The sequence below is a fragment of the Aquarana catesbeiana genome, linkage group LG05, assembly GCF_042186555.1.
Source record: "Aquarana catesbeiana isolate 2022-GZ linkage group LG05, ASM4218655v1, whole genome shotgun sequence".
In the NCBI taxonomy this organism is placed as follows: domain Eukaryota; kingdom Metazoa; phylum Chordata; class Amphibia; order Anura; family Ranidae; genus Aquarana; species Aquarana catesbeiana.
The window spans coordinates 136,627,056-136,639,413 of NC_133328.1; the positions used below are offsets into that span (position 1 = coordinate 136,627,056).

At 41.3% G+C, this 12,358-nt stretch overlaps 1 protein-coding gene across 4 annotated transcripts in view; it reads left to right on the forward strand.

Annotated features, from left to right (window-relative positions):
* KAT2B (lysine acetyltransferase 2B) overlaps positions 1-12,358 on the forward strand; it is a 140,046-nt gene that overhangs the window by 58,278 nt on the left and 69,410 nt on the right. For all 4 annotated transcript variants that reach the window (XM_073630222.1, XM_073630221.1, XM_073630223.1 and 1 more), the window contains exons 2-4: positions 5,744-5,870; positions 7,549-7,694; positions 7,851-7,940. In XM_073630222.1, coding sequence (XP_073486323.1) covers positions 5,744-5,870; positions 7,549-7,694; positions 7,851-7,940 — 363 coding nt within the window. The remainder of the gene's footprint in view (positions 1-5,743; positions 5,871-7,548; positions 7,695-7,850; positions 7,941-12,358) is intronic.

The window sequence follows — 12,358 nt, forward strand, 5'->3', positions numbered from 1 at the left end:
TTTTTGACACTTCTGCCAGCGTTTCTGTTCATCTGACACCCGGACACAACATCAGTCAGTCCCTGCCAACCTGTCAGATCTGTCCTCCTAGGATTAGAGCTTTTTATCAGCTTGTCTCCCTGAGTGCAGTACTGTCATGGCCAGAGGGGGGGGGGCAGGAGATAGGCTGCACCTTCTCTGATCCTGGTGCCTGAATGCCAACACCCCCGGATGATCTGGCTGCAGAGAGGCAGTGCTTGTAGTGTGGGGGATGTGCCGGCCAGGAACTTCACTTTAGTACAGCAATGGTAAGGCATGTGCACTTGTGCAAGATGGTGAAGCTTTTAAGGGAGGGGGAAAGATTTATTGAAGGCAGTAGTGGGGATATAAACATGGCTCAGAGCTGAGGAGGGGTGGATGGGGGGTCGGGTTCATGTGGATGAGAATGAAATGGAAAGGAGTAATGGGAAAGAACTGAACCCTGCACTCTCTATATACCGTGCCCTGATGATCCCTGCACTCTCTATATACAGTGCCCTGATGATCACTGCACTCTCTATATACAGTGCCCTGATGACCCCTGCACTCTCTATATACCGTGCCCTGATGATCCTTGCACTCTCTATATAATGTGCCCTGATGATCCCTGCACTCTCTATAGACCGTGCCTTGATGAACTCTGCACTCTCTATATACCGTGCCCTGATGAACCCTACATTCTCTATATACCGTGCCCTGATGAACCCTGCACTCTCTTTATACCATGCCCCAATGAACCCTGCACTCTCTATATACCTTGCTCTGATGAACCCTGCACTCTCTTTATACAATGCCCTGATAAACCCTACACTCTCTTTATACCGTGCCCTGATGAACCCTGCACTCTATTTATACCGTGCCCTGATGAACCCTGCATTCTCTGTATAAAGTGCCCTGATGAACCCTGCACCCTCTATATACCGTTCCCTGATCCCTGCCCTCTCTATACACCGTGCCCTGATCCCTGCACTCTCTATTTACCATGCCCTGATCCCTGCACTCTCTATATACAAGCCCTGATCCCTGCACTCTCTGTATACCGTGCCCTGATCCCTGTACTCTCTATATACCGCGCCCTGAACCCTACACTCTGTATGTAACGCACTCCTGAACCCTACACTCATTTTGTAGCGCACTCCTGACCTCTGCTTCAGCTCCTGCACATATTCTGTGAGAAAAAAAAGTCCTGCCTGGGATGCAGCCAGCCAGTGCGGGAACTCAGCAGGGGTATCGTAGAACCCAGTGATGATTCCTGTCGCACCTGACTGTGCTGTGTGCTCTGTAACGTCCCCCCTGTTGCACCCGCCCTCCTCCTCTGCCAGTGTCATTAGTACAGTGATACTGTACAGTATTATCACTGTATTAGTGTCACTAGTGATGTCAGTGCCAGTTAGTGTACCTTCCAGGGAGGGTCTGTTAGCACCAGATTCCCCGCCATTGTCATAATCACCGCTAAGGTTTTATAAGCCCATAAAACTGCATAATTTTTGAGCTGCTGAGCCTAATTGGAAACAGTTCCTCCACCTTCATGTTAAAGTGTTTGTTAACCTAAAAAAATAAAGAATGTATCCTGTTCCCTTAAAGAATGTTATACAGCACAGTGCTAGTTCTGTGTAATTTGCCCCCCCCCCCGCATCACCTGAAATACCTGGCTGATCCTGGCCGGCTATACTCTCCACCCTGTAAACTGACCACAGTGTATTATAGCTGCTTAGCCCTGGTCAGTTTACGTGCCTCCGCCATCCACAGCCTTGCTCTCTGCTCTCCTCTGTCCTCTCTCCCCCCTCCCTACCTGTCAGCTCGTACCAGTGCATGCCCCCCCCCCCCCCCCCCCGTTCCTGCTGGTATCATAAGATACTGTCTCTTTCCTCCTCTCTTCTCCTCCTCCCGGCTGATGTCAGCAGGGGTTTCTCGGCTCCACCAGCTATGCTGTCAGACCTGGAGAGCAGAGACATGGCCAGTCACGTAGCCGCTTATCTGCACTATGAAATAAGGTATTTATCGGCAGATTTTTTACAAAACACATACAGTGGGGCACAGCATTTATTATAACAGAGGGAATGGTAGCGACAACATTAAGTGTGTTACCAACCACTTTAAGCCCTCATCATGACATTTAGCCGCACTCCTTGTAATTTTGGCCTTTTTTGTTACTAAGCGCATTGGGGAAAAACAGGTCCATTCTTAAAGTACAACTAAAGGCTCCTGTATGACAGTCTAAACATGTACTAAATCAAGTTACTAATTGATGCACAAGCCTCATCAATTTAACAAAAAACTTCCTTTATCCTCCTGAACTGAGCCAAATCCTCCTTTGCTTGTTCCTAACATGCTTGCCTTCTCAGACATGGAAGCTCACAATGGGAGGGGTTTTTGCAACAGAGGCAGGCCTTCTGATCCAGAAGGCAGTGGGCAGGACTAAAGCTGGCCATAGATGGAGTGATTTTCTTTCTTACAACCGCTAGCTGCAGGAAATGAAATCGCTCGACTGTGTTGATGGGGGAATCCCTCCTATGGAGCTATTGTGTTCTTCCGGCGGAGAGGCGTGGGAAACCGTCCTGACCAGGAGAATGAAGCGATTATTGCCAACAGGCTAGTTGTACCTAAGTTAATTGATCAATCAACTTGGGTACAATTTGCCCGGCCATACATGGTTCAAATCTCAGCCGGTTCCTGCTAAACAGACTGAGATTTGAACAGTCTATAGCAGGCTTAAGTGTGGCCAGCTGCTCACAGACAAGCTGTACAGGATTGTCAGTCAGCAGTTTCAATGGTGATAGTCACGCTCCCTGCAACATTTTTTCATCCCACTGTACTGCAAGCAGGCAAAACTTACATGAGAGGGGTAACATTGCCCTGAATACTGATGCACTGTAGTATCTATGCGACACCATCACAGGAAGCTGTATTAAGTGGACTTTACTGGCAGGGTCAATAGGTATTGGTGGGGCTATGCTGAGGTACTAAGAAAAAAATATAAATTTAGATGCACTTATAATCAAGTGCTCAAGTGTTTCAGAACTTATTTTTAATGGGAGGCATCATACTTTCCCCCTTGGCTGCCTCAATCAGATTGCCCTAGCATTCCTGAACTAGGACTTAAAGACTAAGTTTATGTACAAAATGTGTTTTAAAAAATCAGCTCAAGGGATATTACCTACTGTCAATCAATAAGATGTTTTACTAGTGCTGCTGACTGCAGATTTTGTTGAAATCTTCTGTCCCTTTTTTTCCCCCTGCCACCATATTGTGCACTTGGGGGTTATTAGAGCCCTCCTCTATTCATAGAAGCTGTACTATAGTTTCTATGAATGAAGAAGGATCTATGAATGAAAGGGACGGCCATTCATTCACCCACCTCTCCTCCTAGATCATTTTTCATTTATAGAAGCTATAGTACAGCTTCTGTGAATGGAGGAGGTGGGCAGAAAGGGTGGGGCATATTAAATGCCTGTCACAGGTGCCTTGGCTTTATTAATCCCCACGGCACTGAAAGAATATGGCGGCAGTGGGGATCTAATGACAGACAATTTCAACTAAATCTGCAGCAAAAAGCACAATGGACAGGTCCTTCAGCTCAATGAACCCCTGCAGCACTGGAAGATTATGGTCTTTGAGAGAAGGAGTCTATATGGTCGCTTTAGATTGGATGCCTAATATGAGGAGGTCATTACATGTCATCCCAGCTGGGACAACATTGATTGACCAATGCTCCCCACTAGTCTCCTCCTGTATGTTTAAAAATTTCCAATTTCATTCCCTATCGAATAAGGAAATTTTTTGATTTGGATGAATTACCCAATGGGGTAGAATATAATGTACCTATCCGAATACTACCACTATAGCTTTGAAATATAATTACACTGTTTCATTTATTTAAGTCTTAACTTTAACACCATTATTGTAGTGCAGTGGCCCTTTAAGGGCATAAATCTTAGAAGGGGAGGCGTATCTCTGTTATAAACCCGTCAATGGGCCCACTGCAATGTTCTGATGAAGCACACGTGGTTGAGCGAAATGCATAGACGCTATGGTGCCATGCAGCTCGGCCTTCTGACCACACACATGTAGCTTTTGCTACTGCTTCACTCCGCACTACATGGAGCTATAAGGCATCACAGAGAATCAGCATACAGCCCCAGCCGGGAAGAGCCTTGAGTAACCCGCATCTGGATGAGTGTTTTAACCACCTGAACTGACTTAGAGACTTGCTAACTGGAGACTTTGGGAGCTTGATGGTATCCATATCCTATGGTTGGGGATGGACCGCGGAATCAAGCAGCACGACGAGTAAGACCTTTCTATGGGACGCTGCAGTCCCGCTATAATCCTCTATCATGTATCATACATGTTAGGTTTACATCCATAAACTGTGGCAGCTTTTTCATATGAGAGACAATTCTCTTTACCACATGTCTCCCTACAGCCAAGTCCATATGCTTTCAACATTTCTACCTCACATCCAGCGGAATGTGTATCTGTGAATGTCCTTGGACAACTTGCCGTCGCTCTTCCCATACCGCTGACACATAGTGGCTAGTTTCTTAGACTGTTACCCCTGGTCTTGAATTATTGACACCCTTTTTTTACCATTTAGATTCAGGGGATCCTTGAACTTCATATATCTATTGTTTTCAATCACTTGGTGTCACCGGATGCTGATTTTTAGATTTTTAACATCAAGTTATCCGTGTGTGTGTGATAAGTGACTATGTGTGAATAAGTGAGCATTTTATTGTGACAACGTTGTCATAATGTTTTAAATGTATTGGTGAAGGTTCTTTTACTTGTTGGCTACTCAGCCAAATGCTACAGACTATATATTTTTTGTATCACTAAATTTTTGTATTCATACCGCTGAGTGATTCCATTTGTGAAGCCCTTGCATAAACCCCTTTGGTTTATTTCCTTTGTTAATATGGTGGCGGGGGTCAGCTAAGTCCGCAATTAGCAGCACAAGGAGCACATTACTTTGACTTTAAAAAGAGAAGTATGTTTTTATTTATTTTTTGCTAATCATACTTAGCTTGGTGGATGCAGCCTCAGGCCGAGGCTGCATCTGTTCCCCGGCGTCTCTGCACTGAGAACTGAGCCACCGAACACCGCCGATGGACCGGTTCTCATTCCTCCCCGAGCAGAGCAATGCTGACTGTCAGTCAGCATCACTCCTGGTCTGCTTTTCCATGCTCATTGAAGCAATGAGCTTTGGAGGGGCAGGGAGAGGCCGTCTCAGCGGCTTGCTGAGACTGCCATCAATCAAGGCAGCTGGCGGATCCAGACTTGGGAAGTCAGATGACGTGCTGCCTCGACTGATGGCAGTGACGTCAGCGGAGAGCAGACTTCAGACCGCTCTCCACTGAAAACGGGTCACAGGATTGCAAAACGTATTGCACTCCTATGACCCTTAGGAGAAGCCCAGCCTAAAAAGCTCAGGCTTGACTTCTCCTTTAAGTAATGTCACTTTGCTGATTTTTTAAAAAATACTTATTTGACTAAACTTAGGCTTTAATTTAAACAATCTAAATTTAAGAATATTTTAGACATTGGGATCTATAGTCAACTGTATAACTAAAGGATAACATTGAGTGTTCCAAGATTCTCATTGATAAGATGGTATGGAGGTGAAGAAAACACATGGGAAATGGCTGAAACAATTTATGGTGCAGTTATTTTGTTTGTGAACGAAGTAAACATGAGTGAACTGGATATTTTTTTTTTCTCTCAGGCTGATGAAACATGCAAGTGCAATGGCTGGAAAAATCCAAATCCTCCCCCCACACCACCAAGAATGGATCTTCAGCAGACTGTTGTCAGCCTCACTGAGCCATGCCGTAGCTGTTCACACACTCTTGGTAGGGCAGCACCTTTTTTCTCTGTATAAGCCCATCTGCATGGACATGCTTGTTATCCTCATTGCTTTGTTTCTGTTGGGTGCTCCAGTTTATTCCCACTGTCTAAAAGCAAATACACTACATGAATTCTAACTAAATTGTTTGTGTGTGATTCCGATAGGGCCATTAAACTGTAAGCCCACGGGGTCAAGGACCTCTGTAATGATTCAGTGCTCTTGTTAAAGACACGCTAGAATATAAGTTCTATAAATGATGTGTTATGTTGTTAATAAACAGTTGACATGTGGATTGCTAACTCATATAAACAGAAAACTTATGTTTGGCTGGAGTATATAAACCTTCAATATAAGTAATTTCGTATTAGTTCATTCCTAAAATTGAACTATTGGTAGATTAAAAGAAAAATGCATATGATACGTTAACACAGTCTCTCTATAAAATTTTCTTTTTTGTCATCCTGACAGAGGATCCATTATTCCTCTAAAAGTGACAGTTACATATGTTGGAACAAACCATATAACACTGCTGAAGTGGTCACAAGGATCAGCTTTTTTTAATGAAGTTTAGGCCCCGTTCACACTTGGGAGATCTGAAATGATGGGCAAAATCGACACAATTCTGCCCAAGATTCCAAATTATGGCAAAATGTAGCGTGGTGCAATTTTGCTGAAACTGTCGTGCGACAAAACGTGTTTTTAAATACTGGCTCAGGGCCAAAATTTGGTCCCCGAGTGTCTTTGACACAATAAAAGGGGGCATTCACCTTTATTTTAAAAGATGAAAAAAAGACAAAAGAAAACTTATTGTAATTGTCTAAAAATATAGCTAGTGTTGGGCTTTAGTTTGTCTCTTATTTAAAGTCTTAGGCCTCATGTACACTGCTGCTGGTAAACGGACGTTTAGGAGCAGTTGGGCATTTTTTTCAGCTGCCCCTGAACTCTCCTCTATGTTATCTTATCATTACATTTACACAGGGTTGTTTATAGTCCTTAGGCAGTTGAGTTCCGAGGCATTATTTGGAACGTAAAAAAAATGCGTTCAGAACGGATGTTCAGAGGCATTTTAAACGCCAAATGCTTGTAACAGCTTGTAAACGCGTGTAAACGTGGTAACTCGCATTTAGCTGCCTTTCGTTTACAAGTGTTTTTCATTTTTGACTACTTGAGAAAAGAAAAAAAAATATATATATATATATATATATATATATATATATATATATATATATATATATATATATATATATATTAAACGCTCCTAGTTGCCAAACGTGAGTAACACGGCAAAACTGACTTTTTTTAAAGTCGGTTGCTATCTGTCAAGTTAAATTGTTCAGGAAAGGTTGTAAAACGTCCCGTGTACATGAAGCCTAAGTGTACAACTAGGTGTATATCTATGACTACTCTGCCCACAAGGTGACAGTGCTGCTGCACATTTTGACAGCAGAATGAACAACATTATCACCCTGTTCAAGGAAATGTGAAACATAATACATCTATTGGCAGGATCAACAGGTAATAAAAATGTGTTACAGGAAGACTCAGAAAAAAAACTCCTGTGTTAATGCTACTGACAGACTGCATAGGTAATATTTGATTTTGCTCACAGTTGCACTTTAAACACTTTTTCAATTGATTTCATGATCTTGTTTTTCCCTGTTGCTTCTTTTTTTTTTATTTAGCCTCACACGTTTCCCATTTAGAGAATGTGTCGGAGGAGGAAATTAATAGACTTCTGGGAATTGCACTAGATGTAGAATATCTGTTCACTTGTGTACACAAGGAAGAAGATGCTGATACTAAACAAGTCTATTTCTATCTATTTAAGGTACTTAATACAATTCAGGGTAGGTTTAATGTTGATAGATACGGTACTTATTTAATGGTGCAAGAAAGATGAGTTGGTGTAATGGGAGATGCTTGTATCTGAAAGATAAAGCCAATCAAGCAATTCTTTTGTTTTTTTATTCCTCTTTACACAAAGCTTTTAAGAAAATGCATTCTACAAATGGGGAAACCTGTGGTGGAAGGATCATTGGAAAGTCCTCCATTTGAGAAGCCTAGCATTGAACAGGTAATCGCAGTTATAATGACTTTTTTTCCTATTAGTTAAAATATATATGACCCCCTAACTGTACCCTTTTAACTTTATTGTGCAGAGTATGCAGTTATTGTGTCCTGTAGAATATATATGCTGCCTGGGGCTTTGAAACATTTTTCAGTTCATGTTTTCTGGCTTTCTGATGACTGGTGCCACTTGGAACAGGAAAAGAGAGAATACAGAAACAAAGGAACCAATAAAGTACTCAATTGGGGATTGGTGTTTTTTTCCCTATTTTTAATTTCTTGTCCAAATAACTGGTCTCGAAAGGAGAGCAACGGTAGCAAAAAATTGGCTCTAAGCTTTCTGTAATCTAAAACTGAAGAATAAAAAAGGTTTTGGCTAATCTTCAACTTTAATCTCTTCTGCCATTCAGAATAATCAGCAATATAGTTAAAAAAAACTCTTAAACCTAAAATGACTGTTATGAGCTGGGTAAGAGGGCTGCCATGGCAGGTCTCCCTTGAAGAATGCTAGTTTCCTGTCTGTGTCTTACTTAAAGCAGAGTTTCACCCAAAAGGGGAAGCTCTGCTTTAAGCTCTCCTTCCCCCCTCCTCTTTAGGAAATGGCACTTTTAACAGTCCTGTTGTGGGGTTTTAGTAAAATATCAGGGTTCTAAACAGACCCCTGAAATATCACTTTTGTGACAGAGAAAGGGACTGAGGAAACATTTCCCAGTTCCTTTCTCCGTAGCCTCAGCTGCACTGCAGATGAATGAACAGGAGACAGAGGCTCCTGTTCATTCATAAACTGAAGCAAAGTAAACACAGTTTACTATGTTTCAGTTATGAATGGACACAGGAGCGATCAGTACCGATCACTCACTGTGTTCATTCAGAAAAGGATGGGGCCATAAATTACATATTTACCAGCCCTCTTCCCGCCTGTCTCAATCCTGAAAGCGACCCTAGCAGCAGGGGGACTTGTAGAATGGGGAATCCAATGGACAGTTGGAGGTGATCGTTGCAACGGAAGAAGGGGGGGGGGGGGGTTGTGGCAAATACAAGAACCAATCTGTATCCCTGTATGGCTCTCAAACTCATTCTCGTATTGGAGATCCAATCAGAGAGAAACTGGTATCATCGTCCCTTCCATTTTATTGCGACGAACCATATATGTTTTTCTTTTACAATATATGGTACTATTTCAATACCATCATTTCTCAGTAACTGTCAAAAAAGTATAGCAAATCTCCACCAGTTATTGAGTAATAATATTTATTAATAAAATTACCTGTTTTTAAAAAAAACAGTGGGGCCATATACCATACATCATACCATGCCATATCATAACACCCTTTAAGCACACCCACCAAACAGCCAAATGCAATTATATTGTTAATATCACATGATAGTAATTGCTTGGTCTCGTCAAAGTGGCTGTCTTTCCTTGACATATTTCATTAAAGTTGGAAAAAACATCTATATGAAAGAATTGTATAAGACTTTGCATCAGTGGCATCAGAACTAGAATTATTTTCACATCTGTACATATATTGAATAATTTACCATCACTCATGGGTGTGTTGTATTGTGCTAAGCCCATCAAACATATAAAGAACATTCTCCAATATAACTATGCAGTGCAAGAGATCATAACAACCCCAAGACCTGTGGCCATGGATGGAAGGAACATAGAAGGTGTACAACAGGACTAATGGCTTCTGCCCCACAAGTGTACCAACTGTTGATAAAGCATAACCATGTATATCTAAAAAGCGTCACACATAAATGAACCATACTGTACAGTATATTCCACACTTACTCCACATTAGCCTGTGGTTAGGTAATACCCTATGTGTCACTTTAAATCCTTTTCCAAGGTATATGGGTTGTGTCCTCAATATATAAAGAGAGAATCGTCCAGTTTCAGCTAATCATTCATTAAATATAGTTTCTAAAAAAGATAAAAAATATCAGTTGGTAATTAACTAGTACTAGAGGTACTCCCATTAAGGCTTGGTTCACACTGCCGCGACTTGTCATGTGACTTGAGAGTTTAAAGTCTCATGACAAGTCACACCCCATTAACTGCAATGGAACCGTTCTAAATGGTGCGACTCAAATCGCAGCGACTTACAAAAAGGTTCTTGCACTGCTTTGAGGCGACTTCATCACGACTTGCATTCAATTCTATTAATGAATGAATGCATTTTTATGTGCGTTCATTAACTTACATATGCACGTTTATGCACATACTGCATTTAGATGCGTATCAGCGTAAACTCATACTACTGGCAAGAATATTCATTTTTGCCCGCATGTAGGCAAGTACAGTTAGGTCCATATATATATTTGGACACAGGCACAATTTTCATGCTTTTGGCTCTGTATGCCACCAGCATAAAGTTAAAATGAAACAATCCAAAATCAATTTGAAATGCAGACTTTCAGCTTTAATTCAAGGGGTTGAACATAAATATCAAGTACAAATTGTAGGAACTGCAACCATTTTTATACACAAAAATACATTTTGTACCAGAGATCTGAGAGTTCTCTACAAGCACCACCTCCCCTAAATATATTCAGAAAAATACCAAGAAACAAAATTGAGAGTTTTGAGGTGCAAAAAATCTAATCAAATTGATATTACAAATTTCATGGTTTTATTTAAACATACATAGTTAAAAAATGAAAAAAGTTTAAAACCATAACATGAAAAGTCATGCAGTCACAATACAAAAGTTGGTTGCCTCTACATGTTCCACTATAATCATGGCTTCTTCTGGAGCTTTTGTAGTACCTTTATACAATGTCACCCAAACGTAATCAAGGTCCCAAAGGACCCTCAGGGCCCGCCACGAGGTCCATTGAGGTATCAGTGTGCCATAAAGGGGGAACAATAGTCCTAAATTCACACCCTGTTGTGATAAGAAGTCAAGGAATTCACAGGCTGATAATTATATCACTCCTAAAACGTATACTTCATATACTTGTGGTAAGCTGCAAAAGCTTCAAAAGGACCGTGCCATCTAAACACTTCCTTCGTTGAATGTGGCCAATAGCCCTGTATGGTACCTGCAGGATTTCAAATCCAAGGTGAAAAGGGATACTCCCTTGTGATGAATTAATTAACATTGATCTTCTCCGGTTCAATGGTATCATATTGATACTAAGGAAAGGAATACGGTTATCTTCAACGAAGGAAGTGTTTACATGGCACGGTCCTTTTGAAGTTTACCACAAGTATATGAAGTATATGTTTTAGGAGTGATATAATTATCAGCCTGTGAATTCCTTGACTTCTTATCACAACAGGGTGTGAATTTTGGGCTATTGTCCCCCCCTTTATGGCACACTGATACCTCACTGGACCTCGTGGCGGGCCCTGAGGGTTCTTTGGAACCTTGATTACGTTTGGGTGACATTGTATAAAGGTCCTACAAAAGCTCCAGAAGAAGCCATGATTATGGCAAAACATGTAGAGGCAACCAACTTTTGTATTGTGACTGCATGACTTTTCATGTTCTGGTTTTAAAAGTTATTCATTTTTTAACCATGTAAGTTTTAATAAAACTATAAAATTTGTAATATCAATTTGATTAGATTTTTTGCACCTCAAAACTCCTAATTTTGTGTCTTGGTATTTTTCTGAACATTTTTATACACAGTCCCCCCATTTTCAGGGGCTCGAATGTAATTGGACAAATGAATATTATGATAAATAAAATGTTAATTTTTAATATTTTGTTGAGAATCCTTTACTGGCAATGACGGCCTGAGAGCTTTGCCAGGCTCTAAATGCAGCTGTCTTCGGTTGTTCTTTGTTTGTGGGTGTTTCTGCTTTTAGTTTTGCCTTCAGCAAGTGAAATGCATGCTCAATTGGGTTGAGATCAGGTGACTGACTCGTTGCAGAATATTCCACTTCTCTTCCTTCAAAAGTTCCTGGGTTGCTTTTCCAGTGTGTTTTGGATCATTGTCCATCTGTACTGTGAAGCGCCGTCCAATCAGCTTTGCTGCATTTGTCTGAATCTGGGCGGACAGTATATCTCTAAACACTGCAGAATTCATCCGGCTGTTTCTGTCTTTTGTCACAACATCAATAAACACCAATGACCCAGTGCCACTGGAAGCCATGCATGCCATCACACTACCTCCACCATGTTTTACAGATGAAGTTGGGTGCTTTGGATCATTAACTGTTCGAAGCCTTCTCCACACTTTTTTCTTCCTGTCATTCTGGTACAGATTAATCTTAGTTTCATCCAACCAAAGAATGCTTTTTCAGAACTGGTCTGGCTTTTTTAGATTTTTTTGCCAAAGTCTGATCTGGCTTTTATAGTTTTCAGGCTTATAAATGGTTTTCACCTTGTGGTGAACTCTCTGCATTTGCTCTCATGAAGTCTTCTCTTGATTGTAGACTTTGACAATGATACGCACACCTCCTGGAGA